The following is a 27,227-nucleotide window of genomic DNA, read 5'->3' on the forward strand; positions in this document are numbered from 1 at the left end:
TGGTAAATTTGATTAATTTATCCAAATTGGTTTGCTTCTTCCTAGGTATTTATCTCTTTTTTTTTCGTATTTAAAAGTGAATTCTGATATAAGAAGCTCTCTATCATAACATATTTCAGAATTTGTTTCTTTATGATTTGACCCTTTTTCTATATTACTTAATATCCAATCATTCAGCCTTTTTGAGTCCAAAGAGAGCCTGAAAACCCCTATCTTCCTTAATTTTGAGGTGAAAGTCATATTTCGATAATTAATTAGATTGCACTCTATATTAAAACATCCTGTTAAGTCGATCATTTCCAAAAATTTGCAACCAGTTAAAATTTGTATTAGTGCATTAGCCTTAAAATTTAAACAATAAGATAATTTGAGACCAGATATTAGTTTTAATTTACTTGGTATCTTATCAAATATTCCTTCGGAGATGTTAGCACAATAAGAAATATCCAATATTTCTATCCCAGAACAATTTTCGAAAATGATATTAAGTACTTGATCACTTATATTTGTGTTAGATAATACCAGAACTTTAAGATTATTTAAGTAGCGAAAAAGAGATTCAAATTCAATATTAAAAATATTTTTACATCCTCTCAAGTCTAAATATTCAATATTGTAACAGCATTCTTTAATGTTTGGGGGGATCTTAGTGATACCAACACAATTTTGCAGTTCTAAATGCACAATGCTAGGCTTAGTAGAGTTATTTATACCAGTTTCAATGGATTTTCCTTGGCAGTTCAAATCAAATAAATCTTTCAATGAGTCGTCATTGATTGAAAAGTTTTGTTTTATCCTTGAACCTAGCTTTAAAAACTTAATTGAAGACTTCATTCCAATTAATCGAAATAAAGAATTTCCAGTAATATTATTGCAGTCAATAATTTCTAAGGATTCCAAATTTTTTAATCTTAGAAGGAAAAGCGATAGCGTAGAGTCTGTTATATTATTATTTCCATTTATAGTCAATTTATTTATGGATCTTGGGAGATGCTTTGAAGAAGCAAATTCCTTAATATCAGAGTCCTTGATATATTTATTTGATACTATCAAACTTCCTAAATTCTTAAAATTGATTATGTTTGATTTCTTGTGTAATCTATGATTAATTGAAATTTCCCAGACATTCGTTTGGAAAAATTTGAATAGTCTGCTATTTACGAACGGTAAATAGGTTGATTTAATCAAGTCATCTTTATAAAATGAATTATAATTAACGCAGGGTTTTTCATTTAGTTCGTGAGTAATTGGAGTAACAAGCATAGAAAGTACATAAAATATTAAATCTTCTGGTAGGTTACTAATACAGTTACCTGAAATGATTGGACGACTATTCAGGTTATTTCTGCAAGAAATTTTCCGCTTTTCATTTTCAAATCCACTTTCTGGAACATATTTTCTTATCTTTTGATGATTGATTTGTTCCAATTTTGCTGTTTTTTGTTTTTTGTTAGTTGGGATTTCAGCATTACAATCAAGAAATTTTTTTTCAGAAATTAACGATGATTTGCAGATTAAATAGTTGTTAGGGTTGAAATTTGGAGATAAAGATTGAGGGGAAATACTTGAAACATTTTCAACAAAGCAATAAATAGAGTTAGATATTGCATTTGAAAAAAAAAAAATGATATTTTTCTTAATAACAATTGTGAATTTCCCATCTAAATAGAACTTCCAAAAAATTGATAGAACGTCCCTTTTAATTGAATAATTAAATCCACGATTAAGTCCATGAATACAAACTTCGATGTCATTACCACATAATTTATAATAAATTCCTGCCCCATTACCACCTAAATTCTTTGTGATTCTTTTTCCAGAAATACGAACCTCGACATTTGAGGCGAAAAACGACCACTCCGACTTATTCAACATTTCAATTCCCGATACACATTTTTAATTATCGATATTTAAAGTTTTTTTTTTCAGGCAAAATCAAACGAAAACAAATTAGCTAATAGCTTCGAAAGCATTTCAAGACTTACCCGGCGAAATAAAACCTTTTCGGCCGGTAGATTATTTATATATTAGTGCTTTTGTAAATATGATCACGATTTTTTCAACGAAAATTAACTAATTTCTATTCAAGTTACTAGTTTGATAGAGCCTTTAAATCACATAGTTGGCTGCTGGGTATAATTTCCTTCAGCCATGACCGGCGGGCCAAAGTATGCAAGAGCATTTCTACTTTTATAGTATTCATTCCTAACTGCTGATTGGGTCATTTTGATTCTAGACTTCAGAGCGATACTTTCAAAAATTCCAGCCCAAAGTGTTACGTGAGTGAGCGCAATAATTGTTGCTAACGTAGAAAGAGAACCAATAGTTTTGCATTCTGGGAAAATGATAGTTAAAAACATAAAAATACCGGAAACTTTACACAATAATACACTTGCAAATCCTAGTATCTCTCTAGTCCCATCGCTTGAGTAAACTTCAACGAGGAATGCGGCGAAGCCAAGTATTGTTAGTCCAACACTCGTTATGGCCAGACCTGCATTATACATACATTTAATTACGTGGTTGAGATCCAACCCAGATAGAGCATTGCCTTCATAGTAGCTCACATTTGAGTATAGTGTAACTACAATAAGTATCAATCCCAACAAAACAACGAGAGAACCTTGGCCAAATGCTTTACATCCTGACCTAAACCCACGTGTTTGGCTGATGCTACCATCGTCATCCATAAGAATTGTCGACATATTTAGGCATAATACACCAAAAATCATGAAAATCATAAAGAACAATGCTGTTCCAGTTGAATTAGTTGCCTCATTGAATGGGCTTAAAAACTTTGTTATGTGCAATCCAAATCCACTAAATAGAGAGCAGATAGCCAGGCCAATAAAACCCAAAAGCATTGACCCAAATCCTAGTTTAAGGTTGTTTACTAGGAGGTTTTCGAAAAATAATGGTTGTGAGGGCCCTCTTCCTTCGGGAGCATCTCCTGGTCGAACGACATACGTAAAAAACATTATCTTGATTTAGATTCAACTAATCTGATCAGAGCTCTTAAAATTCAAAATTAAACGGTATTGTCCTTTAAAAGCCGTTTAAATTAATAAAGGCACTAGTAATACATGTAATGTTTATGATTTTTTTTTGCATAACCCAAGCATGTCTCCGTAATTAACTCTTTCTTTTGCACGTACAGTTCTCCATGCGTGAGTACACCTTTCCACAAGAAAGTTCCCCATATTTGAGGATGCGGATCACTTTTTTCTCTTGTTAGGTAGACAAAACGTCAATTGTGAGAATAATTCTCTCTGAAATATTGTATGATTATAACAACTATAGTTCGTAAGGCAATCTCTAAGTTATTTTCATTAGATAGTGAGCTACTATATCTATATTGGTAGGGTAAGAAAATTTAGTTAAATAATTATCGAATACAGATCCATGCACACAACTAGAATAAGGCAGTTAAATTCCAGAGATTTTCTCTTTGTGATTAATCTAGCGGCGTAATATTTCACTTTTTAGAAAATACGTTTAATATTACATTAATCTTATAATTTTATTTCTAGAACTTTTGTACGACAAGACACCATGCACCTATTGCCGCTAAGTGTTAAAAAATACTTACAATAAGGACAATACGACGTGGCGGATTTGTGTGGCATGCATACGTAATTATTAGTATGTATATTAATACAGAAACAGCAAATCGGAGCTAGGCATTACACCAACTATTAATTGATTTATTAGAGTTACTAATAGACATACTATATGTATTAATTTGTCTACATAATGTAGCTTGGATACAAAAACGTTAAACACATACACACTGAACTATTGCAAAAGATTATTCTTAAGAACTAAATATTAAACGCACAGGAGGCAAGTTAGATTCTATTGGCTTAGCGCAAATTTTTTTTCGAGAACTAATCTTGATTTTCGAGAGCCGTAAACGAATACTCATAAGGCTAAGTGGTAAGAATAAAAAAAATGTATTCTCAACCATATTCCGGGGAGGAGCCTATGCTCTATCAAAGCAGAGGCCCAAGCAAGTCCTCTACTAACCAATTTAATATGTCTGCAACTAATGGCATGCAGGTAATGAACGACGGGATAATGGATGATGAAGTATTAAATGAAAGAGGTGAAGAGATTACCCCACTTATATCGAATTTCTCTTGTATTACTCTCAGGACAGGGGCATTATTGCAATGCACAAGCTTACTTGTATTAATTGTCCTATATAACGTATTTGGTAATAAGGGGTTATTTACATTTGACTTATATGGTAATGGTGGTACTTTAGCTGAAGATTTGAGCTATTATGCAGGAGTTGTTTCGATGTTATGTGTATATTTTGTTGGGGTCTTGTTCATGGCAGGATTCCAAGAATTTATTGCAGATAACTCAAAGGCTCCTTTGGGATTCAGAGCAGGCTCGAGATTACTAAACACAGCAAATATTATTCAAATTATCGTCGTTGCACTTAGAGTTACACAGTTTTCATTTACATACAGCTATTTCAATCAGAAATGGTATGGGAAATTTAGTCAAACTAAGGGTGACTGGTGTTTGTACAATTTTGGAATTGTTTGTGAAGCAGTTAGCTTAATAATGTACGGTATTAGCTTCTTTTATGTGGAGTCATATGCAGATGTTGGAGTTGGCGAACACTATGCTTATTGGATGTTAACTTTATTTACATTGGCTGGACTCTCTGAACTATTGATGCTTTTCACTGGTTTTGGTAGCTTCTTCATTCTTTTCTTCGCAGCCGCTCTTATCGTTACTTGCATTTGGGCATTCCAATTTGAACCACTTCTAGAATCAAACTCACCTTTGCTGTTTTCAAGAGACATCAATGCAGACGTTTTACCAAAGGAAACTCCGCTGGATGATATGAGTATTGAAAAGAATCAGACAGTTAACAATTATCAGCCAAATTTTACTTATCAACTTTATGCAGGTGCATCTGGAGTCCCTAATGTTCCAAATCCATATGGGGTTGAAATGCAACAATAAATGGAGATTTTGATACATAATTAATTACTTATTAGCATGTTACATACCTTAATTTATTTTAATAGGACAATATTGAAATTCATTCCTTTAGTAACACTAACTCTATAAAGAAATTAGACACAAACTGTTAAGGAAACCACCGGTCCAGCAACTTTAATATGAAACTATAGTTCGGCTCCATATTGAATCTTCTAGTTTTAATCATTCTTAATAATAGGATATGAGATAAATTTTTTTATTTCGCTATTAATCTAAATTTGAGTCTCTACATGCTAAAGCTATACGACTTTCCCGCTCATTTGTTTATAGTAAATTAATACATTGTAGAGGCATCTTCACTCGAAAATGAACTCGATAATAGAAAATTATAGTATTTCACCGAATAGTGATACTAATTATAAAAGATTTGACTTGGGATACTCTGCTATAGAAAATTTTGAATCGTTAAAAGAAGCAATTAGAGTTGGACTACCTGCTCATTATGATTTTGAGATAATTAAAACAATCCAAAAAATTAATGAATTAAAATCTATTTCAGGTAATAGCAGAAACTTTACCGTATATTTACAAATGCCAGAAGGGTTACTAGTTTTTTCTCAATCTATTTCTCTTATTCTACAACATTTTGCTCAAGCGAATGTAGTGATTTTAGGGGATATAACATACGGAGGATGCTGTATAGAAGATCAATTAATGAGTATGATTGAATCTTCACATTCAAAATTATCAAATCAGTCTTTACTCGTACATTATGCTCATTCATGTTTAATTCCATTTGAAGAATTGGCTATGTCTAAAGAAACCAATATTGCAAATATTCTTTACATATTTGTTGAAATAAATTTATTATCAGACCATTTTATTCAAACTATCAAACATAATTTTAAAAAAGAAGACAAGATTGCACTATTATCGACTATTCAATACCATAGCACAATTGTTGGTTCACTAAAGTGTTTGAATGATTATTTTTTAAACCCTGTAAAAATACCTGTTTGTGACCCATTGGCATGGGGTGAAACCCTTGGATGTACTAGCGCAGTTATTGATAGTGATGTGGAAAATTGCATTTTTCTTTCAGATGGTAGATTTCATCTCGAAAGTGCTATGATACAAAATCCAAGTAAAAAGTTTTATTTATATGAACCTTTTTCAAAGAAAATTACTCGGGAAACTTACAATTATCAGCTTTTACATGAAATGAGAAAAAGTTCAATAATCAATTCATTTAAAATAAATCAAACAGGAGGGAGTAATCTGATTAACGGTTCCGTAGTGATTGGAATGTTTTTCAGTACATTAGGTCGTCAAGGCAGTTTTGCAATAGTTGAAAGACTAGAAAAACTTATTAACAAATATAACATGGACACAAATAATAAAACAAAAATCGTTGTATGCCCTATTTTTGCATCGGATTTGTCTGCCGAATGTATAAATAATAATGTTTTAGAGGGGATAGATTATTCAATACAGCTTGCATGCCCCAGGTTGTCTACTGACTGGGGTGCTTATTATTCAAAACCAATTTTAAACTCATATGAGGCATTTGTATTATTTGGAAATCTTTCTAATAATAACTTCCAATTTTTTAGTGATATGGAAAATAATTTAGATTTGCCACACTCCGAATTCACATACCTCCAGACTTACCCAATGAATTATTGGGCATCAAATGGCAATATTTGGTGTAATTATTATTCGAAAGAATCAAGAAATGGTAGTTTTGGGGCATCTAAAGGGCAGATTGATGAGATAAAGTACAATATTAGGCAGAACAAATTCAAGAGCTTAACTAAACGAAAAATCAACTTGCAATACGAAAATAAGTAAATTTATTTAGTTAAAACTTCAACAAAATAGAGCCTTATTTATATAATAAAGCCAATTGTAATATAATAGGCAATTATAAATCATTTTTTAAAAATAAAACTTTGCATCTGACAAATATCGTTGATCATAAATTATGTAGCACAAAGTTGGTACTTCGTCTTGTCGCTTCATTTAAGTAATTTGATTAACACTAGAGCAAAAAAAATTTTATGGTAAATAATAGTTCTATCTAATAAAGTACCGTTAGAATCATATTTTTATCTGTGGGCAATAAAAAAAACAAAGCGATAAATATGGTAATATGGAAGAAGTTACTATAAATCAAATTCTAATAGAAAGAGGGATTAGTTACACTTGTACTCAAATACTTGATGCCCATGCAAAGCAATTAAAGAGCGAAATTAACAGGAGGTGCAGAGATTTTCATTCTGTTGATGAACTGATAAATTTTTCAAATTCGGATCAAAACGGAAATAATTTAAACAGTTTGCTTTCAAGTTTTGATTGGAAAAATAGTTATTTACCGCATATTTATTGTACTACTTTAGGATTAAAAAATGGCTTTATTGACCCAAAGTTGCAAGGCGAACTCTATCAGTCTATTTTAAAATGTATTAATCAAGGATCTGTTTCCGGAAATATTGGAATTGTAAAAATTTCTGACCATTCTCATCCAGTCAGATTAGCGACTCCAAATGATAAAACCTGCTATAGCCTTGTGTGGCGTGAAAAAGATTTATCTGAAGTACACGACATTCCTGTAGTATTAGGTGAATATACTGGCGATGTGAAGTACGTTGGAGAGGAGGAAATTAGTGACGAGTCATATTCATTCCAACTTACATTTAAAAGTTCAGCATTTAAATTCACAGGTGCAGTTATGACAGGTAATTATCAATTATTGGATGATTTTTCAACAAGTATCACAAATAAATTGAATGATCAACCAACTTATTCTCCTGACGGGTTTGAATATATTGAAGCAAATGAAAATTCATATTCCCCAAACAAATCTTCTTTTTTCTCAAAACCGTTCACTCAAGGCCGAAATGAATTACTTTGTACCGATGGTAAAATCAAAAAAATTGGAGCTAGACTTTTACTTCCAAATGAGAATGAATATATATTGTCAGCAGATAAGGCTTGCAATGAAATGGCATTTCTTAACCATTACGAGTGCGTATTTAACAATAATTTTAACTTCAGAATAAATGTTCAATGGCACTCCGTTTATGTTGATGGCTGGCCACATATTATTTTAACATCAATTCCTGGAGTTGGAATCAAGTTGGGTGACGAGCTTGCAGCAGACTTCGGTGAAAACTGGTTTTCTAGGATTCGTCGTATTTCTGAAAGCAATATTAAAAACGAGTTAATTTTATTGAGACTAAAATTTAATAGTAGCAGTAACCAAGGGAACATGGATTTTTCCGATCTAGATAAGAATTTATCGTTTGATAGAGCTGAACTAAAGAACTCTCTGTCCAATTGTGAAATTAACGGGCTGATAAATTTATATGAAATTTGTGAAGTTTGTCAAAGCTCGATATCCTTGCCCACAGTGAAAAGTCATTATAGACCTATTGGTGAAAGCGCTGATTCATTTTTAAAATCAAAACTTGATTACTTGCTTTGCAATGGATGTAATAGGGCCTACCACTGGTACTGTGTAAATCGCCCAGAGTTAAAAGATCTTAAAACTAGCTCAAAAAATTGGTTCTGTTTTCAATGCCTTTCATTAACTTTAAGAATTCTTCCATCGCTGGCTTATAGAATTCCTAATTTGACTCCTGACCTAATAGATTCTATTCAAAATATTTATAATTCTACAGAGGATTTAATTCCGGGTGTAGTTGATGCAATGGGAAGCGTTATTCTTAGGTCAACAGATGAAGTTAATACAGAAAACCCAAAAAACATTTTATTCAGACCTCCAGAACATTCAAATTATAATTTAAGGTATTTTAATGAGTATGGTGGCCTTGAAGGTCTTACAAAGCTCAAACCTTGTTATTTATGTTACTCGTCATCAATTGTTTCAAATCAAACGGTTGGTATTGCAACAATATGCAGAATACACAGGCTTCACATTGCTCCGGACTATGACGAATTTTTTAATTCGGTTCAGTATACTTATAATTCTGATAGTAGCCAGCTAATAGACAATAGTTGTCTTTATTTATCTTTGATAGCTGATGATCATGGTAAACGAAAGTATTTTGCATCCTCGCAAAGCCACACGGAAAATATTATAAAGCCTCACCTAAAGAAGCTTTCCAGCTCTAGATATATCATTGAAAGGAGTAGAAGAGTAATTTGTTCTCTTAGGCAGTCGCTTTACCAGTCAGAAAAACATAGAGTGGAACTGTTATATAAACTTGAGAAATTAAGAAAAATTCAGGATGAGTATTTTAGAACAATAAGCGAGGGAAATGGCATGATTCCAGTCTTGTGTATTAAAATTGGGAGTACAATATTGAATAAAGAGTTTTCCGGTAGGCTTTATCAAGGAGTTGTATCACGGTACTATCCAAAAGAAAGAATATTTCATGTAGAATACTTTGATGGGGATCGCGAAGATTTAGAATATAATGATTTTATTTCATTATTAACTAATGACGTTAAGAATAATCGAACAAATATAGAAGATTTATTAATTACTGATAGCCCCGTAGAAAGTACTAAACAAGAGTCTGAAAAGCTTGAACCTTATATCGATTCACAAAGGTCTGCAGCATTTGTGGTATCTGAAGACTTTTATAAATATGAAAAATTTGAATTTAATACAAACAAAATAAAGAATGACAGCTTATTGACTGTAACTTGTGAGAATTTGAATAATGACTCAATTTTTGAAAAGGTTATGTTGATTCACAAATTAATTATTCAAGAATGTAAAATAAATAAAGCTAGTGAAAATGCAATATTAATTAGAAAAACCCCAAAATATGAATATATTGATCAACCTGAATGGAATAATATTTGTGGATCATTAAATATCGAATCAAATTTGATTAAATATTTTATTAGTGTAAATATTTCTCGAACTAGTCATAAAACAACCACATTTAATATTACTTCTAAGATTAACATGGGTAATATTGTTTTAATCAAAACCATACCTATAACCATGAATAATGACTTTGGTGTTTATAACGATGAATTAACTCAGCCAAATGAGAAAAGTCGCTCAGAAATATTATTTACTATAAGATTTTCAGCGATCGAAATTCTTACTTGGACTCAGAATCGTTTGAGCGAAATTTATATTAAAGAAACAAGTTTACAAAGTAGTAGTGATGATATTGCAATTAAAGAAATCGATAGGTATGATTATATTAATAATGAACAGAATTCACACAGAGATTTGGGTGACTCTTTAAGCTCCAATTTTAATGCAACACTTGTAAAAGAAAATTGGCTACAGAAGGCCAATTTAATTGCTCAAGCACTTCAACCATATCCAAATGGAATTAAATGGATTAATGATACGCACTCATGGAAGGTTGTTTATTTGAATGAATTGGGACAGAAAATTTCGAAATTTTTCAATACAATTCCATTTGATGAAAATGCAACAGTGGAGTCATTATATTTAAAAGCATGTAAATTTGTTTCTGTTTCTCAAACAAATAATAAAGTGATTAAAATGTTCAGTACAAGTAGAAAACTTAAAAAAATTACCAATGAAATATCTAACCCACTAGATAAATTTATTTTTAATGAGTGGGGGAACACTATCGAAGATTTTTTGGCTAGATATAATTTAAATAATCCAGACAGAACTGTATATTCCATCAATGATTTTAATAATGAAATTAACTCATTAAGGCCATTTCCTGATAATCTAGATTGGTGTGATTCTACATTTTCTTTTGTAGTGACTCTGCCTGATAATGAAAAAAGGTCATTTCAACTTGACAGATTTGAATTTAACATTATAAACTGTTATTCATCAGCGTACAATTTGGCAATTGGGAATGTAAATGTTGATAAAGAGTTTTACAATAGAAAGATTAGGAAATATAACTCAAGAGTAAAGAATAATATCAATCCTATCCAATTAAAAAAACAAATTTCTAAAAAGTACTTAGTAAATAAACACGAGAACTTTTCTGAGGAAAAAAAGGAAAATTTTTCTGTGAATAAATCAGTTGATACGAAACAAAAAAACTCAAATGAAATAAAAGCCATCAAAAACGGACCAAGCTCTCAAGCTTGTTTGTACCAAGATAAAGAAGCTATGGATATAAGCATTTCATCTGAAGAAAACTTAATTAATAGTTGCGAATCAAAAACTGATCCTAAAAAGCTTATTAGTGAGCACTCAAAAGAAAATTCTTTCGGTGAGCTACTTAATTCTGATGAGAGCCAACATTCTATTCGAGCAAAAAATAATAAAAAATGTAAAGCAATTGTAAGGGCATTGCCTGCGCCATCAGATCCGTTGAGCAGGGCTAGAATAATTGAATATAGTAAAAAAGCTGATGAGTTAAGACCTTTTCCGCATGGAATAACTTGGTGCTACCGTTCTGCAAGGTTCAAAGTAAGATATAGAAGATCAAGTGATGGTTGTTGGACTGCAACATCGTTTACTCCCACTAAATTTAATTCTGTGAAAGAGGCATTTGAAAGCGCAGTAGATAAATTAGCGGCTCATATAAACGACTATAAAAACAGCAATGAAATTCCTATTATTCCGAAAAAAAGACCTTTAGAAATTAAGCCTTAATAAAATAAGGTTATATTAGCTAGTAAATACAAAAAATTGCAACTTATTTTTGAATTTTTTTTTTTGAACGAATTAGTTCCCTTTGTCGAAATTACTAGATCTCAGGGAATGAATGCAAAAATGGATCGGCAATACTGCCTGTATCAAGTCTATTTATCGGGTTGCTGTCCCATCCGTTAGAATTTTCACTCCATACATACCAATTGGGATCTCTATAATCCATTTCATTGTAAATACTTGGCTCTTCATTAAATGTGCAAATTGATTGAATGCACTTGCTAGGCAAACATTCACTCAATTCTGACGATGGTGTCAAGAACTCTGATTTTGAAATATATTCATTGTCCTGATTTGTTTCGCATGTAGAAGGTTCAATAGCGTTATGTGTTTTATAAGGATTGCAATTTTCTGTAAATGTGGGAGTAACAGGGTAAATCCCAACATCACTTGCAAGGAGGACTCCTGGTGGGGATTGCTGGAACTCAAGATATGTACGCCTGAAGTTTCTAGGAGAAAACTCTACTTCGGAATTTGAAGGCGCTCCCTTACAAACACCTTCGGTCGTTTGAATTCCCTGCTTATAAAATTTGGAATCATTTTTAATGTTGTTTTCTAGTATTTGTTCAAAGTTATCAAAACTATTACAATTCTCAACTGGTTTTTTGTTTGATATCGAGCCATACTTATTGACTTCTAATTCATTTTGGGTGGACGATACTTCATTCTCAGGATAGATTGGCTTATTTTTAAATTGATCTATTGATTCCTTTTCATTTAAGCATCTGTAATTGTTAATAGATTCTCGTCTCTTCTTGATAATAGTTTTTTTAACTCTAAGTTTATTGCCGGCTTCAGCTTCTTTTCCAAAAGTATCTTTAAAACAATTAGTTTGTTGTAGGAAGTGAGGTACGACGTGAATTAATGGTGCATTAAGAATAGTTTCAAGCTTGGTTTTTCCTTGGTTGAGCAATCTTTGTAGTTGATGGTATCTGTTTTTCACTGCATGTGTAGTTCTTCCAGGAAGATGTCTTGCAATATCTGCCCATCTGTTTCCCCAAAGATTTTGCTGGTTTAAAATAAATCTATCTTCAGAAAGCGACCAATCACCCCTCCTGATTCTTGGGTCGACATGAGATATCCATCTCTCTCTGCATTGCTTCGCTAATCTATTAACGTTAAGTGTTGAATTAAGTAATCTAGCCGTTTCGGACCAGCTTGATGGCCCAAGCCGTTGAACTAACTGATACAGCAGCTCATCCTCTTCTGCATTCCAAGGCTCTTGGGGCATTTATCTTTTTATCATGAGAAATACCATTAAAACGATATATATTAACGAAAAAAGAATTTATACTTTGCTATAATATCTATTTGTGGGGTACATGCTACCATCATTACAAAGTAAGTTGATATCGTTGCAACGACAATACATCTTTGAGTGTCTCTTAAGTTATAAATACTACTGAACATAATTGCGCTATTTAACTTAATGTCTGGAGAATAAATTAAATTATGTACATTGGCGGTAAATGTGGGAGTAGTTTCCATTTTTTTGTAAAGAAACAGCAACATTTTGTAAAAAAAATAGAAACCTACCGCCTTAAACTTGCTTTTTTTTTGATCTGCCACCATGTATTTTATACCTGATAAATTTGCCATTTTTTCAATATAATTATGGCGGCAACTATGTTGCCGCAGAATATTTGGATTGCAAATCGTGACATTTTCTCAAGATGAGAGAACTAAATAAAAAGAAGAACAAGGCAAATACTAGATACAATGATGAACAGGAAACTAAAATTCTTAAGAATAGAGTTATTATAGAACTTCCATCTAGAGGGAAATCATGGAATAATCCTAATCTCTTAAATAATAACATTATTAATAGCAAAAATGCTGAGTTTCCCATTAAAAGAATCAAAACTGAGGATATCATGAGTCCAGACCTATTCTCTGATCTTCCAATAAGTAGAAGAACTCTGGAAGGCTTGAAGGCGGAAGGTTACTATCAGATGACATTAATTCAAAGAAACACACTACCTCATTCATTACAAGGAAGAGATATAATTGGTCAGGCAAGAACTGGTAGTGGAAAAACTCTAGCGTTTGTAATACCAATCTTAGAAAATATATATAGGGATAACCATTGCTCTATTGATGGCCTCTTATCTCTGATATTGACTCCTACCAGAGAGCTTGCTAGCCAAGTATTTGATGTAATTAAAGAAATTGGTAAATTTCACTCCAGTTTATCCGCTGGATGTATTGTTGGTGGGAAAGATATAAAGTCGGAATCATCTAGAATTAATATGTTAAATATTCTTGTTGCAACGCCTGGAAGACTCATTCAACACATGGATGAGTCACCACTTTGGGAGGCAAACAATTTGAAGATTTTAGTAATTGATGAAGTGGATAGAATGCTTGATATGGGATTTTTGAACGACATAAAAATAATTTTGGATGGAATTCCGTCCTCATCTACAGGAAGACAAACCATGGTTTTTTCTGCTACCGTTTATTCATCAGAGCTCACTATAACAAAAATTGAAAATTTGTTTCGAACTGATCAGCTAGAATGCTTTTCACTCGATAGTATAGCGACACTGCCTAAAAATCTTCAACAACTATATATTAAAGTTGCCATTCATGAAAAAATTGATACTTTATTCAACTTTTTGCGTACTCATAGCAATAAAAAAATCATTGTTTTTGTTTCCTGCTGTAAGCAAGTCAGATTTTTATCTACAGTCTTCACGAAGTTAAAAATAGGATCTAAAGTATTAGAGCTACATGGAAAACAATCACTACAAAAAAGACTTGACGTGGTTCACAACTTTTATACGCATGAGAATTTGGTGAAGTTGAATGAAAAGCTCAAGGTGAAAAATATCGGAAGAAATTTAAAGTTTTCTTACGATGGTGCAGTTTTATTCTGTACTGATATCGCATCTAGAGGATTGGATTTCCCTAAAATTGATTGGGTTATTCAATTAGACATTCCTGAAAATGTGGATACTTATATTCACAGAATTGGTAGAACAGCGAGATATGTTTCTAAAGGTAAATCATTATTATTTGTTATGGATAACGAAAATTATTTTTTAAAAAATCTGTGTGGAAAAGGAATAGATACACTAAAAAAAGTTACTCCTAAAGAGTATGAGATGAGATATACAATCCATTCTTCACTGCAGAGCATATGTGCTTCAGACAAAAATATAAGAGAAATGGCAGAAAGAGCATTTTCTGCATATATTAAAAGCCTTTTTATTTTAACTCCGAACGACAAGCGCGAAGAACTGAAGCAATTGGATTTTTCTGCATTTGCATTATCTTTAGGTTTAGCAATTCCTCCTAAAATTAAAATTAACATTAAAGAAAATGAAGAAAGATTAATTTCAAAACATTCTTCTAAGCTCCAAAAATTTAAAGAGAAAATGAAGCAAAAAAAGTTATTGAAAAATGCTGTTGAAAATAAAGACATAAATTCTAATAGATTGAATATATTACATAAAAATAAGGGCGAATCAATTGACAATTTGTCGGATGACATAATTCTCTATTCAAATAGTGAGTCTACAATAAACCAGGAAAATTTTTTGGTTACTCCGGTCAATGAGAGAACTGTTATTGATAAATTGAGATTTAGATCTGATTGTTCTGGAAAAATAAGAGGGCATGGAAATTTTGATTTTAATAAGCAGCACATATTTTTCAGTGATGATGAAGAACCGGGTGCATTTAGTGAAGATAATGTACGTGAAAGCTCAGATATTGATTGTCAAAGGAAATATATTGAGCAAGTTAAAAGCCGTTTGAAGTGTCAAACTGAAAGTGATAAAGAGAGAGATAGAGAAAGAGTGCATGAGATGCATGTTAAAAAGAGGAGGGTTTCACGACAATGTAGAAAGGAGAAATCAAATGATGTTAATGATATCGAATTAATTGAAAGCGGAGAAGAGGACAAAAGTAGAATTCACGATGAAGATAATTTACAAAATTTAACTACAGCGGCTTTAGAAAAATTAGGAATACAGATTTCAAATTAGCGCAAAACATAATTTTAGTTATAAATATTTAAACTAATAAACAACGTTTTGAATAATATTCAATGAAAAATACTTTGTAAAATGCAATATGGATTTGGTAATAATTTAAGGTTAAATTCAGGTATTGATTCAATTTTTAATATAAGAAAGGTTAATAAAACACGGCATATAGTTATTCATGCATTTATTAGAGAGACCTACGAAATTTTTCTTTTTTTATCAGCAATATCATTATTATATTTTATTTTAAGTGGATATGATGGAAGTAATGCTATGGTTATTGCAAATGCATTAAGGCTCATTTTTACAATAGGATGTTACTTGGTTTCACATCGTTTGCGAGAAGGAGACCTTTCATTACTTTTGCTATGGCTAGTATTACTTATGAATATTTGTGTTATTCCAATTTTTAGCATTGATATATTCTACTTCAGAATGCTGGATATCTTGTCGTATTTCTTTTTATTTTGGTTTACTGGTTTTCATCCTATTTTTATTTTTATTAATGCAATCATTGGACTAGGTTCTTTATCTTGGGCAAACTTCAAAATGCTATCGACAATCGACATAAATTTATATGAAAGAAATATTCTTCAAGCGTTGAGCTTCACTTTATTATTTACAAGACTTTCAGTTGGTTTGATAGTTTTAAGCAATATTTACACAAATTGTTCTATTATTAGGGATATTACAGTTAATAAAATAAAATCACTATATGATATTAAAGTTATTATTGAAAGTGAAAGTGAGTTGATAAAACTTTCAAAAAGTCTCGGGATTTCATTGAGGCAACTATCAAAACAGTCAGAGGACTTAGATAACTCCAACAATACAGAATTACTTAGAGTTGTCTCTGATAATTATTCGTCTTCAATGTCATTAATAAATCCATCTTCAATACATTCCACAAATATATCTAGGGCATTGTCTTTTGCAGATAATTCAAATGAGTCTTCTTCATTAGGACCTTCAACTTTAATGAACACTCCAATACAATCTATTGATGACTTTGAGGCAATTCCTCATTCTTCAACTTTACAGGGATTATATAATCGGTTGTTGGTTAAAAAAAAAAATGACGTTTTTGAACGTTTTTCCCCATCAATGACATTTATTGATAAATATAGACAAAGAACAAAGAAATTATTTAGAAATTTTATGTACAAATGTGAAAGCTTTATATTAACTATAAGATTTGCAGAGTTCCCTGATTCCACTCTTCCAATTTCAACAAGAGCTGTTTCTCAAGTTTTTCTTGATCAGGAAATTGAAGGTATGTATACTCAATGGTTACAATTTTACTCTTGTAACACAATAGAACATTCTCTCCATTACATATTATTATCTTGTATAATTGTTCCATTAATGTCTTCAGCGGAATGGTTATTGTTATTTTCTAATAAGTCTAAACAACTAATATGCATATATTCGCCATATGTGTGTTTGATACAAACTTCAAACAAAAGGAAAATTATTTTTTTTGTTTTTAGAGAGGGAATTCAAGTTATTGTTTCTTTGATTTTAATTGGAATGATATATATCCTTTGTAAGGTAAATAAAATAATTCTTAGGAAAAAAAGAGAAAAGGGTAGAAACGATCAAGAAAATTTTGGAAAGGGAGATTCTATTAAGGAAAGAATAATCAACGCTTTTTCAAGAAAAATTATACTATATCCTAAGTTTTCTGATTCTATTCATTCCTGTATTCAATGGCTGAGTATTATTATTGGATCTTGGACAATTTTTTGTAATATTATAGACTGCATTTTAATGGGAAATATTTCATTAAGATTTTTAACCATTTCTTCAAGCTTATTGATTGCAGGAACATATCTAAATCTAAGAGTTTCTTCAACTATCATTGTATATTTAATTTGGGGTCTATTTTCTTTTATTTTTACGGTGGTTATTTCTGGAAGTATTGAGAAATATATTCCTTGTATAATTTCAATCTCTATCCCTGCGGCTTCAATAATATTCCTTCACACAATACCGTTGGATCGTGTGAGAAGAATATTATTTTGCAGATATGTATTACCCTATATTTTATACATTCAGCACACTATTTTTGTGTTAAAGGACTGCGGAGAGGATATAAAGAAAAAGCTGTCTAATAAATACTTGAACTCTAATATGGGTACTAAAAATGTGAATAACTGCAAGTAATGTAATGATTACAATTTTCTAGATTATTTTGAACTTTTAGTTTATCATCTAATAACGAAACTTTCAAATTCCGCCCACAATTAAAAAGTTCGCGGATTATAGGATTTAGTTTTCTGAAAATGAAAATAACAAATTTTTTTCAATATTACATTGAGCTTCTGCTATTTTTTACTGCCTTGTTTTCAGAATTGGACGCTTATTCAGGTTCTTTTACTGAATTAGAAGATTTTGGTTCGAGAAGATACAAGGTTACCACTGAAACGTTCGATGTTTATACAAATACGTTTTATAGCAAAGTTAATGAGAAGTTTAACGAATGTATTAATTGGTATTCTGTGGTTTTTTCTTCAATTAGTTTTGGGCCATTAATCACACCATCATTACCTGATGGATTATTCGTTTTTTTCTCTAAAAAAAAAACCTCGAAATGCAACATAAATGAAAAGATTAAAGAGCATTTTTTGTCTATTCCAAATATTAATTTAGGATTTGATACTTCAGTTGTAAATAAATTCACTAAGCTATATTCTAAAGAGGAGATAAGTTATGAATTGAATAAACTTAATAAAGAGATTTATTTGGATATTCTAAGTAAATCTAATCCATTTACGCCAAATCATCCAGAATTTTTTTCCTTAGAAGGTGAAGAGTTAGCCTATATTCACTTTCCTCAATTAGAGATAGAAAATCAAATCTTAAAAGAATTACTTTTAGGTTTGTTTGAATTAAATTCAATTAGTTCTACGACAATAAGTTTGCTTAGATTATCTGTTAGGGGACATACCAAAAATAAGTGGAAGACAAGAGTTACATCATTGAGCATCGATGAAAGCAGCTCAAAAGAACATTGCAAGTACGGGGATCTAGAAGTTGTGAGAAAGTTGAATGGATCTGGTTTTCATTGGAATCTTGAGACAGAAATAATTAATTTTAAAAATACACCAATACTACTTGACTCATTTAATCGAGAAATATTTGTGGATATTGATGAAATTTATCAAATGAATGAAAGAAATGCTGACGGCATTTCACTTCCTCTTCACTCTGTTCATATTGAAAGGCCTAGTGAAGAGTCGGATGGTGTTTTGTTGTTAAGCATTGGAAAGTCATCTAGCGTACCAATTCATGCAAGGTATCAATCAGCATGTAATGGTTGCAACTTCAAAACGGCTGTAATAGGATTTCCTTCAATTGTTATCTATTTGAAGGAGCCAGGCGCTAACTATTGCTTAATTCCAAAATTGAGGTTCGAAATCGCACCAAACCGGAATGTAAAGATAGGGAGCTCACAGAAAGAGATAATAATTAACATCCCTGTCGGGAATAGTAAGGACATTAACTACGTTTTTATTGCTACTATATTTACGATTATCATTACAACAGTGACTACTGGGGTATCGATAAAAAGGTATTAAGTAGTTAGATTGTTAAGCTATAACTTGTTATAATTAATATTGCGAATTTCTGTAATTATTTTCAAACTTCCTTTTAAGTTCTACGTAAACCCCGTAATGGTCGCTGAGAGTAACTAGCACAGTTGATCCAACACAACCGAAACACCAACCATCAACCAGAACTCTAGGTTCTCTTAGAATAACGCTAGATTTGTAGGGCTCGTACTGAGCGAGTTTTTTGGATAGGTGGGTTGGCGGAAGAAATATATGGTCACATCTTTGGCCATGGCAATTGCTGTGTGGACCGATAACATTAAGAGGATTATTCGGGTCCCATGTAAAATCGGATGGAAACAACTTGCCACTACAATACTCTTTATTACCTGGAAAGTATTGTTTAATTGGATAGTTCTCCTGAAATTCATTTATGTTGTTTGAGCAATTTGAAGATTTTGTGGTTGACACAACCTCTATACTTGTGGACTCTGGGGAGCATGATGAAAAACCTCTTTTGGCTGCCTCAACTGCAGCCTTTGCAACCGCAAATGATGAGACAAGTTTGTTTACTACTGCAACATCATCATTTCCTTTATTTATGTTTGACGCACCAATATTCATGTTAATCATTGGGGTGGTGTCAATGTCAATCCTGGTTGAAAAAGAATCGTTGCTCGAGGGTGTTGCACGTTCTTCCTCTTCGATTTGTTCTCTATGAGCAAAATTTTCTTTTGAATAACAGCTTAAATCGTCGTAAAGGTCATCCATATCAATATATGTTTGCTTCCCTTTATAATCGAAGTCACTTTGTCTAGATTTTAAGTTTATTTGAGAACTTATATTCGAAGAGGCGGATGTGCTATCTCTATTTTCATTTTTGAAGCATTCAAAGCAATCTCTCCATCCCCTATCAGTAAAATAGTGATAATTACTTCCACAACAGTTTGGAGCTGCATTCAAATCTCCTATTATTACAGGAACCTCCCCTCTGCGGATTGCATGATCACATGCCCCCAAAAGTTGTTCAATTTCCTTGTTTCTGAGTGTTTCAATTGTTTCTGATTCAGGATTAACCGCCCCACTTGCCATATGAATGTTAAATAAGGTTATAGGGGATTTATCCATACCTGGTAATTGAATTGTTACCTCTAACATTCCCTTGCTTACGAACCATTCCTCAATCAATGTTACATCACTGAAGCATGTGAATCTTGTGTTTAATATGGGATATTTACTAAGCACCAACAATCCGTTGTGCAGTGCCAACTGGTTATGTATAACAGATATTGGTTGCCACCTCCTTATTGACTTTTGATTCTGACTTTGTTTCGAATCACGAGCAAAATATGGATAAACTGGCTGTAAAGACTCAATAATGTAGTCAGAGTGTTTTTCATCGAATACTTCTTGCAGCGCAATTATATCAGCATTTATTCCCCTCAATGCTGATGGTATTTGTAGTAACCTGTGAGAAGTATATGGAGGATTTTGATACAACTTTACCCCACATATACGATATTCAAGTAGCCCTGCATTAAATGTAAGAAAGCTTATTCGATCGGGAAGTTCATCTTCGCCCACCCACATTACGAAGAAATATTAAAAATAGCGGAAAAATTGTTGTTGGGGTTTAATACGTACGAGCCGCAAATTGCATGATACGTAGATAATTAATTTGTAAGCTTAATTAAAGAGGAAATAATTCAAAAAAAAAAATGTTAGAATTGTAGTTTATTTTGTAGTAGCATAGGAAGGAATATTTAAAAGCACAGGAATAAGCATAGATCCTCATCTTTATTATATCAAATATAATAAATCTAATATATCAAGTCACTAATATCATCAATTTAATCACCTGTTTCAAAAAACCTAATCTTTAACTTGCTAATCTAGTATGTTTGATTTAAATTTTGAAAAAAATTTTGCCGCGGTTTTTAGTGTAATTAGTAATGGAAAAAGAGCTCCACACTTCGGTGTGAGAACTTTTGATGTAAATGATAATTAATTTACCGATGATTAATGCACTGATATTAGAAAAGTTCACTGTAAAAAATAGATATACTCATTCCAACATAAATTTTGTAAGAGAATGCAAGGATGGTCATTTAGATCTTAAAGAAAGAAATAAAATTAATATAAAACATGAATGGGAATATCCTAGGAAAATATTAAACGGAAGTGATAAGTCAGAGAAACTGTTTTATTGGTCAGACAGTGAGTGTAAACTTTGCTATGTTGAGAATGATTATTTTAAAAAAGGGTACATTTACGAGCTTACTTCTAATAAACAAAGCAGAACTAATTCAATAATAAAGATGATCAAACCAATTAGTTGGTACGAAACTTATTTTTCAAAATTTGGAAGATGTACTATGTTTATTAGTCAAGATGGTGAGCTTTATTTTGTTAACGATAACGAAAACCAGAGAGTTATAACAGAAAAAATAAAAACAGTTGTAAATTTAATCCCTCTTAAGGAAGGAGTAATAGTAGTTGGGTACGACAGAATTGAGACTGGGAAAATGATAAATATGGCTATATTAAGCCATCCACTTGAACATCCAACTGAAATTGCTCTAAAAAGTACAAGCGATTCGTCAGATAAGAGCAATGAGCTAAACTTCAAGGTTGTGATATGGGGTTCAGTAGAGTTTCCATTAATAATGGTCTATGATCAAGTAGAAAGAAATCACAGTATATATGTTTATAGTTATTTTAATCATATATCATCATTAGTTATAGAATTTATTTGGGAAGATCCTTCGAAAGAATATTTAGAATGTGCAAAATCAATTTTTATTTCCAGAAATATTTTTGACGGTAATATTATGATATCTTATCACATTCCTTCTATTTCAGAGCTCAAACTACTCATTTTTTCTGAATGCAAATTTAATGATGTTTGCCACGGAGAAAAATCTATTATTGAAAATCGGGGGTTAACATTACAAGCAATAAAAAATGTGAAGGATGTGGTTCCAATTACATTTGGATACCAACAAGAAAAACATGAACTATTTGGAATTAATTATTTATACGGATTTAGTTTTGCTGAATCAGATCAGCTTTTTAAACAAGACAAGTCTCAAGATTTACCAGTCTTTTCCTTAATCTTATTAAATACGGGGATGCTTTTACTTTATTCAGGTTCGGAGTTTATTCTAAATGTAGAAATTAAAGATGAAAAGTTAGAAAATTTTGAATTGCTGGGTATTAGTTCAGGAATTTCAAATAATTTTGACGCACTACTCAAATTTGATGGCGATAGTTATAATGAAGGCCATTTGATGGGAGTTAGATGCTCAATTAAACTGCTTCCTGACGATTTTTTAGTTCAAATATTAACAAAACTGCTGTTAAAAATTACTAATCCAGAATTTTCAATCAGCATAATTAGAGAAATTTTATTAAATAAATCAAATGATCATTGGGATATTTTATGCAGAGTGTTATTAGGTGAAATTAAAGATTTTAGTACTGAAAGAGATTTGAAGTCTTCAAACAAGAGCTCAAATTGTTCTATTGAATCCCCAATGTCAAATGGAGTATATAAAAAGATAAAGTTATTTTCAGATGGCTCTTGCTCAAATAATAAATCAAAAACGTGGCAAATATTAGCGAAATTTTGGGCAAATTATTTGGAGAAAAATTGTAAATCACCGTTTGATAGAATTGAGTTTTCAAATTTAATATCTAAGGGAATAATTCCTTATGAGTTTTTACAGGGAAAAAAGCATCATGCTAATTATTCAAACAATGGATACCAGCATTTACAGTTTAAGGCCACCTCACAGTGCATGTACTTTTTGCATGCTCTTTATGAAGAACTAAGTTTGTTCCCTCAATTTAATGCGCTGGACAACTATCAAAATCGATTGATGATGGATATTTTAATTCCTCTTTCAAAAAAACTGTGTTTACCCAATTATTATGAATACTACCAATTTTTAAACTCTTCATTTAATTTCATAGGCGAAATAAAAGTTGATTTAAATTATTCAGATTGGGATTTTCCTCCAATATTATTAGACAGGCTATATTTTATTACAAAGTTTTCAAAGAATAATAAACAAGATATTTATTTGAAATCAATTAATAAGCATTTCCCATTGCAATACTTTACTATAAAACTTTATGAACAATTACTCAATGGATCAAAAAATCGGGAAATAATTGATTTTATTTCTAAAGTTGGGATTACCAATACTATATTGCCCATTTTAAGTCCAATCATTTCATTCCCAATAGAGAAATTTCTAAATGCTTACTCAAATAATGTACCTAACTTAAGTTATGATGATAGCAAATACTTTCTGCTAGGAAGACTAGACATGCTAAACTCTGCGAAAAAAATCAGTTCATCTTATTCGAACATTAACTTTAAAAAAATTACAAGCAGTTCAGAAAGCATTGCAGCCGCTGTTCTCCCACATGGAAGGAATACTGTAGATGACCAAAAAAGCATGTTAGAAAATTTGCAAATCTATTATAAGAACAAAGTGGATCCATTCAGTATAACCTCAGCAGAAAAAAGAACAATAATAGAGATATGGAAAAATGATTTAACTGAATATTCAGATATTGGATCTTTCGAATTATCTTATAAGTGGTGTTTTCAAGTATTTTCCTACGACAATAGATATTGCGACGCATTGGAGTTACTGTCACTTAAAAACCCTCCTTCAATTTTGCTGCAACGCTCTTCAGGTGCATATCCTATTGATGAAGAGTCTTGGGATGAGTTCCAAAGGCAAAGAATAGTAGATGCGATACAGTTAGTTTACACTAGCTTGCTTGGTAGAGCAGCATGTACATTTGGTGGCTCATCATTTGATATTTCATTAAATAAACTTAAGCGCCCCATATTTGTGAATAAGGTTTATGAAGTTGCATCCAATTCTTTAATAAGCGTTGACATAGAAAGATTTAAAGAAGTTTGCTTTGAGATATCAGTTTGGAATGAATTTTACATGGGAGTTACTCAATCCTTAAATTATTACTGTCCAAACTCTAAATTTCTTGAAGATAGTTTTGACAAAAATAAAAAGCTGTGGATAATTGAACAGATAGATGCGTTTTCTTCTCAAGAAGACACTCCATTTATATCTGGCTTTTTGTATGGCATTTCTTTAAGTGGATTTTTAAAATTAGACAAATCTGATTCAATAACAAACTTCCCTTTAATTCTGGAACCCAAAGATATTTACAAGATTTTAAAAAATGATGGTCAATCAATAAAGACTTGTTCAATTTTGTTAGCAACCGCTATTTCTGCTCTCAAATCTCAAAATACCACACTTTTAAGGCTTTACTTAATGCATATTCCCAGTATACTTCCAAGTATTTACACAAAGTCTCTTCAAATATCAAGCATAAATCAGTACTCAGCGATAACTTCAATTGGACTTTTGTTTTCCCAAAGCCGTAGTCGTCAAGTTATAGAAATACTGTTTTCAGAGTTTCTTAGGGCATTTTCTGACATCGATGATCAGGCCTCAACAAATCCAAATATTTACTCAATATCTGTGGCAATTTCTCTAGGGATGGTACTTCAACCTAGTGAAGAATCAAATGACATATCTTGTAATACAATGATAGAAGATGGTATTACTAATACTCTTTTAAGCTGTATTTCCGGGAATAAACTTCCTAAATTCTTTTCTAACCTTGCATCAGGTCCAAACCTTGAGCACTACACAGAATTTTCTGGACTTAAAAGATTTAAATACCAAAATGAGAATATGGATGGGGGAAATATGTTAAAATCAAATACTAGTTCAACTTCTGATACAAGCAAATTTTCTAACTCAAGTAAAAATTACTGTTCTAAAATTGTGGACTCCACTATACTTGCTATCCCTGCAGCAATTTCTCTTTCAATAATGCATATTAGAAGTAAAAATAAATCCATTTCAAGTTCAATAACCATACCATTTAACCGGCCAGAAGAGCTAGTAAATTATAGGCCCGAGGTACTTATTTTTATGTCTTTTGCAAAAATTATTATTGAATGGGAAGAAAGTTGTATACCAAACAAAGATTTTATATGCAGTCAAATCCCCAGTTATCTTTGGTATCTCCCTTCAGACAAAATCTTCCCATTTCCAATTACTTCTGATAAATATTCAGAAGCAGAGCCACAAGTCAACGCAAAACTAATGCATTGTATTTCTATGGGAACCTTAGATTGGATTCACTGTATCCAAGCACGTATTGCTATTCTGTCTGGAATTATTTGGGGACTAGGTATAATGTTTGCAGGGAAAAGGAATACTGAGGTAAAGTACATAATCACAACAATACTTGAATACTTAGATAGAATTCCTTTAATTCAAATGCCTCTTAGTATTGCATCTACGATTAGAGACAAATCTATTTGTAGTACACATATCACAATCGACAGATGGTCAAGGGAGCTTTGTATTAGAGTATGTTTGACTAGCGTATCTGTATGTTTTTCAGGAAGTGGTGATAGACAAATTTTGATGCAAATAAAATACTTCAGAGCGCAATTATTAGAGTCAGCTCAGTTATTATGGACCAGCTCTACTGCTATTTCACCATTTAGCATATTTTCCATACCACCCATTGAACATGTTCATAGTCAATTAATGGCATATAACAATGCTCTTGGGTTTCTTTTCTTGTCTGCTGGGCATTATTCATTTAGCAACAAAGATAAACTTGGTTCAACGTTTTTATTATTAGCAACGTACCCAATATATCCCAAAGATTGTTCTGACATTAGTACTCCAGGAATAATATTCCAGCCATTGAGATATCTTTTCATTTCAGCGATAAACTACGGTAGAAGAGTCGTTATACCAAAGCTTGTAGCTTGTTCGCCAGAGCCTCTTAATAATAGCTGTAATTTCAGTGGCGTTATTTCAGAAGAAAAAATATATGTCCCAATTTCAGTCGAGCTTAAATCAGAAAGCGTTCATTTTCAAAGTAGAACAGAATACTACATTCTTCCTACGATTTTACCAGATTGGGAAGAAATAATAAATGTTAAAGTGCTAGGAGATACTTACTGTCCGATTTCAATAGATTTTAAAAATGATAAGGACACTAGTTGCTATCAAAGATTTATAAATGGGCAACTTTGGGTTCAAACTAGAAACAGAAATAATGGCTATTGCTGGAATGAGGCGAACCATATTATTAATCATGTCAAAAGCTACCAATACCCTAAGGTCAAACTATATAATTTTTCTGATAATCAACTAAATAATAGACAAATGCTTTATAAATACTATGAGACAAATAATAAAAATTTAGGAGCTAATTCAAATGTGTTCAATCAATGCGATGAAATAAGTGAATTATACAAGGATTTCTCACATACGCTAGTGCTAGAAGAAAATGAGCCATTTTATTGTAAAATGTTTAACAAAGAAATCCCGAATAGAAAAGTTGGTTGTGTGCCATGGCGTGGGACAATTTTAAATAACTATATAGATAAAATTCTTTCAACTTGGGATAAGATTAACCAAGATGGAAGTGGGTGTGAAATTTTATTATCTTCTGAAATTATAAAAATATTAAGAATCATGCTTAACATAGATGATGACAAAAGGCTACAGACAATACTTTTAAACATTCATCGTAGGTTGCAAGCACAAATGAGCGTTTTAATTCGTTGCGTTAGATACTACTATAGTGCACATAATGGAACAAGAATTCCATCATGCGATGAGAAGCAGTCACTGAGGTTATTTCTTTCTTTAAATGGCATGCCTCTAGCTTCTCACTTTAACTACATTATAAAGAAGAAAATTGAATCAAACAAGAAGATCGATACTCTGCTTAGAAAAGATTATAAAAAATACGAAGAGATCATCACTCCTATATTAATTTTGGAGCTTCCTACATTATCTTCTCTAGGGATTCAAATTCTAAAAGTGTTTATACACGAGCACTATATTAAAACGCAGAATTTGTGTTTACAACCAACAGAAGCTCAACAACAAATAAAAACAATACTCACTCGTATATTTTCCTCAAAAAATTACTTTTAGTTCAATTTTGTACATATATATATATAATTTTTTTTTTTTTACCAGTAGGTAGTTA

General features: G+C 31.6%; 11 protein-coding genes across 11 annotated transcripts; 7 read left to right on the plus strand and 4 right to left on the minus strand.

Moving 5' to 3' along the window:
- Positions 1-12: 12 nt before the first annotated feature.
- On the minus strand, positions 13-1,875 carry ELE39_002369 (F-box domain; the record flags this gene model as incomplete). Its single annotated transcript, XM_067345219.1, has 1 exon — positions 13-1,875. The coding sequence occupies one exon, from the start codon at positions 1,873-1,875 to the stop codon at positions 13-15; it is 1,863 nt and encodes a 620-aa protein (XP_067201987.1).
- A 239-nt stretch (positions 1,876-2,114) lies between these two features.
- ELE39_002370 (multi-pass transmembrane) lies at positions 2,115-2,978 on the minus strand (the record flags this gene model as incomplete). Its single annotated transcript, XM_067345220.1, has 1 exon — positions 2,115-2,978. One exon carries the CDS (start codon positions 2,976-2,978, stop codon positions 2,115-2,117), a length of 864 nt encoding a protein of 287 aa, XP_067201988.1.
- A 973-nt stretch (positions 2,979-3,951) lies between these two features.
- On the plus strand, positions 3,952-4,983 carry ELE39_002371 (membrane-associated with 6 transmembrane domains; the record flags this gene model as incomplete). Its single annotated transcript, XM_067345221.1, has 1 exon — positions 3,952-4,983. The coding sequence occupies one exon, from the start codon at positions 3,952-3,954 to the stop codon at positions 4,981-4,983; it is 1,032 nt and encodes a 343-aa protein (XP_067201989.1).
- Positions 4,984-5,328: 345 nt separating this feature from the next.
- ELE39_002372 (diphthamide synthesis) lies at positions 5,329-6,813 on the plus strand (the record flags this gene model as incomplete). The annotated part of the gene is made up of 1 exon (XM_067345222.1): positions 5,329-6,813. The coding sequence occupies one exon, from the start codon at positions 5,329-5,331 to the stop codon at positions 6,811-6,813; it is 1,485 nt and encodes a 494-aa protein (XP_067201990.1).
- Positions 6,814-7,114: 301 nt separating this feature from the next.
- On the plus strand, positions 7,115-11,545 carry ELE39_002373 (protein with N-terminal apicomplexan-specific globular domain plus PHD domain; the record flags this gene model as incomplete). Its single annotated transcript, XM_067345223.1, has 1 exon — positions 7,115-11,545. The coding sequence occupies one exon, from the start codon at positions 7,115-7,117 to the stop codon at positions 11,543-11,545; it is 4,431 nt and encodes a 1,476-aa protein (XP_067201991.1).
- Positions 11,546-11,639: 94 nt separating this feature from the next.
- On the minus strand, positions 11,640-12,833 carry ELE39_002374 (myb proto-oncogene; the record flags this gene model as incomplete). Its single annotated transcript, XM_067345224.1, has 1 exon — positions 11,640-12,833. One exon carries the CDS (start codon positions 12,831-12,833, stop codon positions 11,640-11,642), a length of 1,194 nt encoding a protein of 397 aa, XP_067201992.1.
- Positions 12,834-13,275: 442 nt separating this feature from the next.
- ELE39_002375 (Hca4p helicase DBP4 (helicase CA4) EIF4A-1-family RNA SFII helicase) lies at positions 13,276-15,594 on the plus strand (the record flags this gene model as incomplete). The annotated part of the gene is made up of 1 exon (XM_067345225.1): positions 13,276-15,594. The coding sequence occupies one exon, from the start codon at positions 13,276-13,278 to the stop codon at positions 15,592-15,594; it is 2,319 nt and encodes a 772-aa protein (XP_067201993.1).
- Positions 15,595-15,675: 81 nt separating this feature from the next.
- Positions 15,676-17,760, plus strand: ELE39_002376 (putative membrane-associated with 12 transmembrane domains; the record flags this gene model as incomplete). Its single annotated transcript, XM_067345226.1, has 1 exon — positions 15,676-17,760. One exon carries the CDS (start codon positions 15,676-15,678, stop codon positions 17,758-17,760), a length of 2,085 nt encoding a protein of 694 aa, XP_067201994.1.
- A 119-nt stretch (positions 17,761-17,879) lies between these two features.
- On the plus strand, positions 17,880-19,175 carry ELE39_002378 (multi-pass transmembrane; the record flags this gene model as incomplete). Its single annotated transcript, XM_067345228.1, has 1 exon — positions 17,880-19,175. The coding sequence occupies one exon, from the start codon at positions 17,880-17,882 to the stop codon at positions 19,173-19,175; it is 1,296 nt and encodes a 431-aa protein (XP_067201996.1).
- A 33-nt stretch (positions 19,176-19,208) lies between these two features.
- ELE39_002379 (endonuclease exonuclease phosphatase family) lies at positions 19,209-20,738 on the minus strand (the record flags this gene model as incomplete). Its single annotated transcript, XM_067345229.1, has 1 exon — positions 19,209-20,738. One exon carries the CDS (start codon positions 20,736-20,738, stop codon positions 19,209-19,211), a length of 1,530 nt encoding a protein of 509 aa, XP_067201997.1.
- Positions 20,739-21,163: 425 nt separating this feature from the next.
- Positions 21,164-27,172, plus strand: ELE39_002380 (Cut4 Apc1p TSG24 family meiotic check point regulator and 26S proteasome regulatory complex PC-rep repeats; the record flags this gene model as incomplete). Its single annotated transcript, XM_067345230.1, has 1 exon — positions 21,164-27,172. One exon carries the CDS (start codon positions 21,164-21,166, stop codon positions 27,170-27,172), a length of 6,009 nt encoding a protein of 2,002 aa, XP_067201998.1.
- Positions 27,173-27,227: the final 55 nt, after the last annotated feature.

This window comes from Cryptosporidium sp. chipmunk genotype I (assembly GCF_004936735.1).
Source record: "Cryptosporidium sp. chipmunk genotype I strain 37763 chromosome Unknown contig_26, whole genome shotgun sequence".
NCBI lineage: Eukaryota > Apicomplexa > Conoidasida > Eucoccidiorida > Cryptosporidiidae > Cryptosporidium > Cryptosporidium sp. chipmunk genotype I.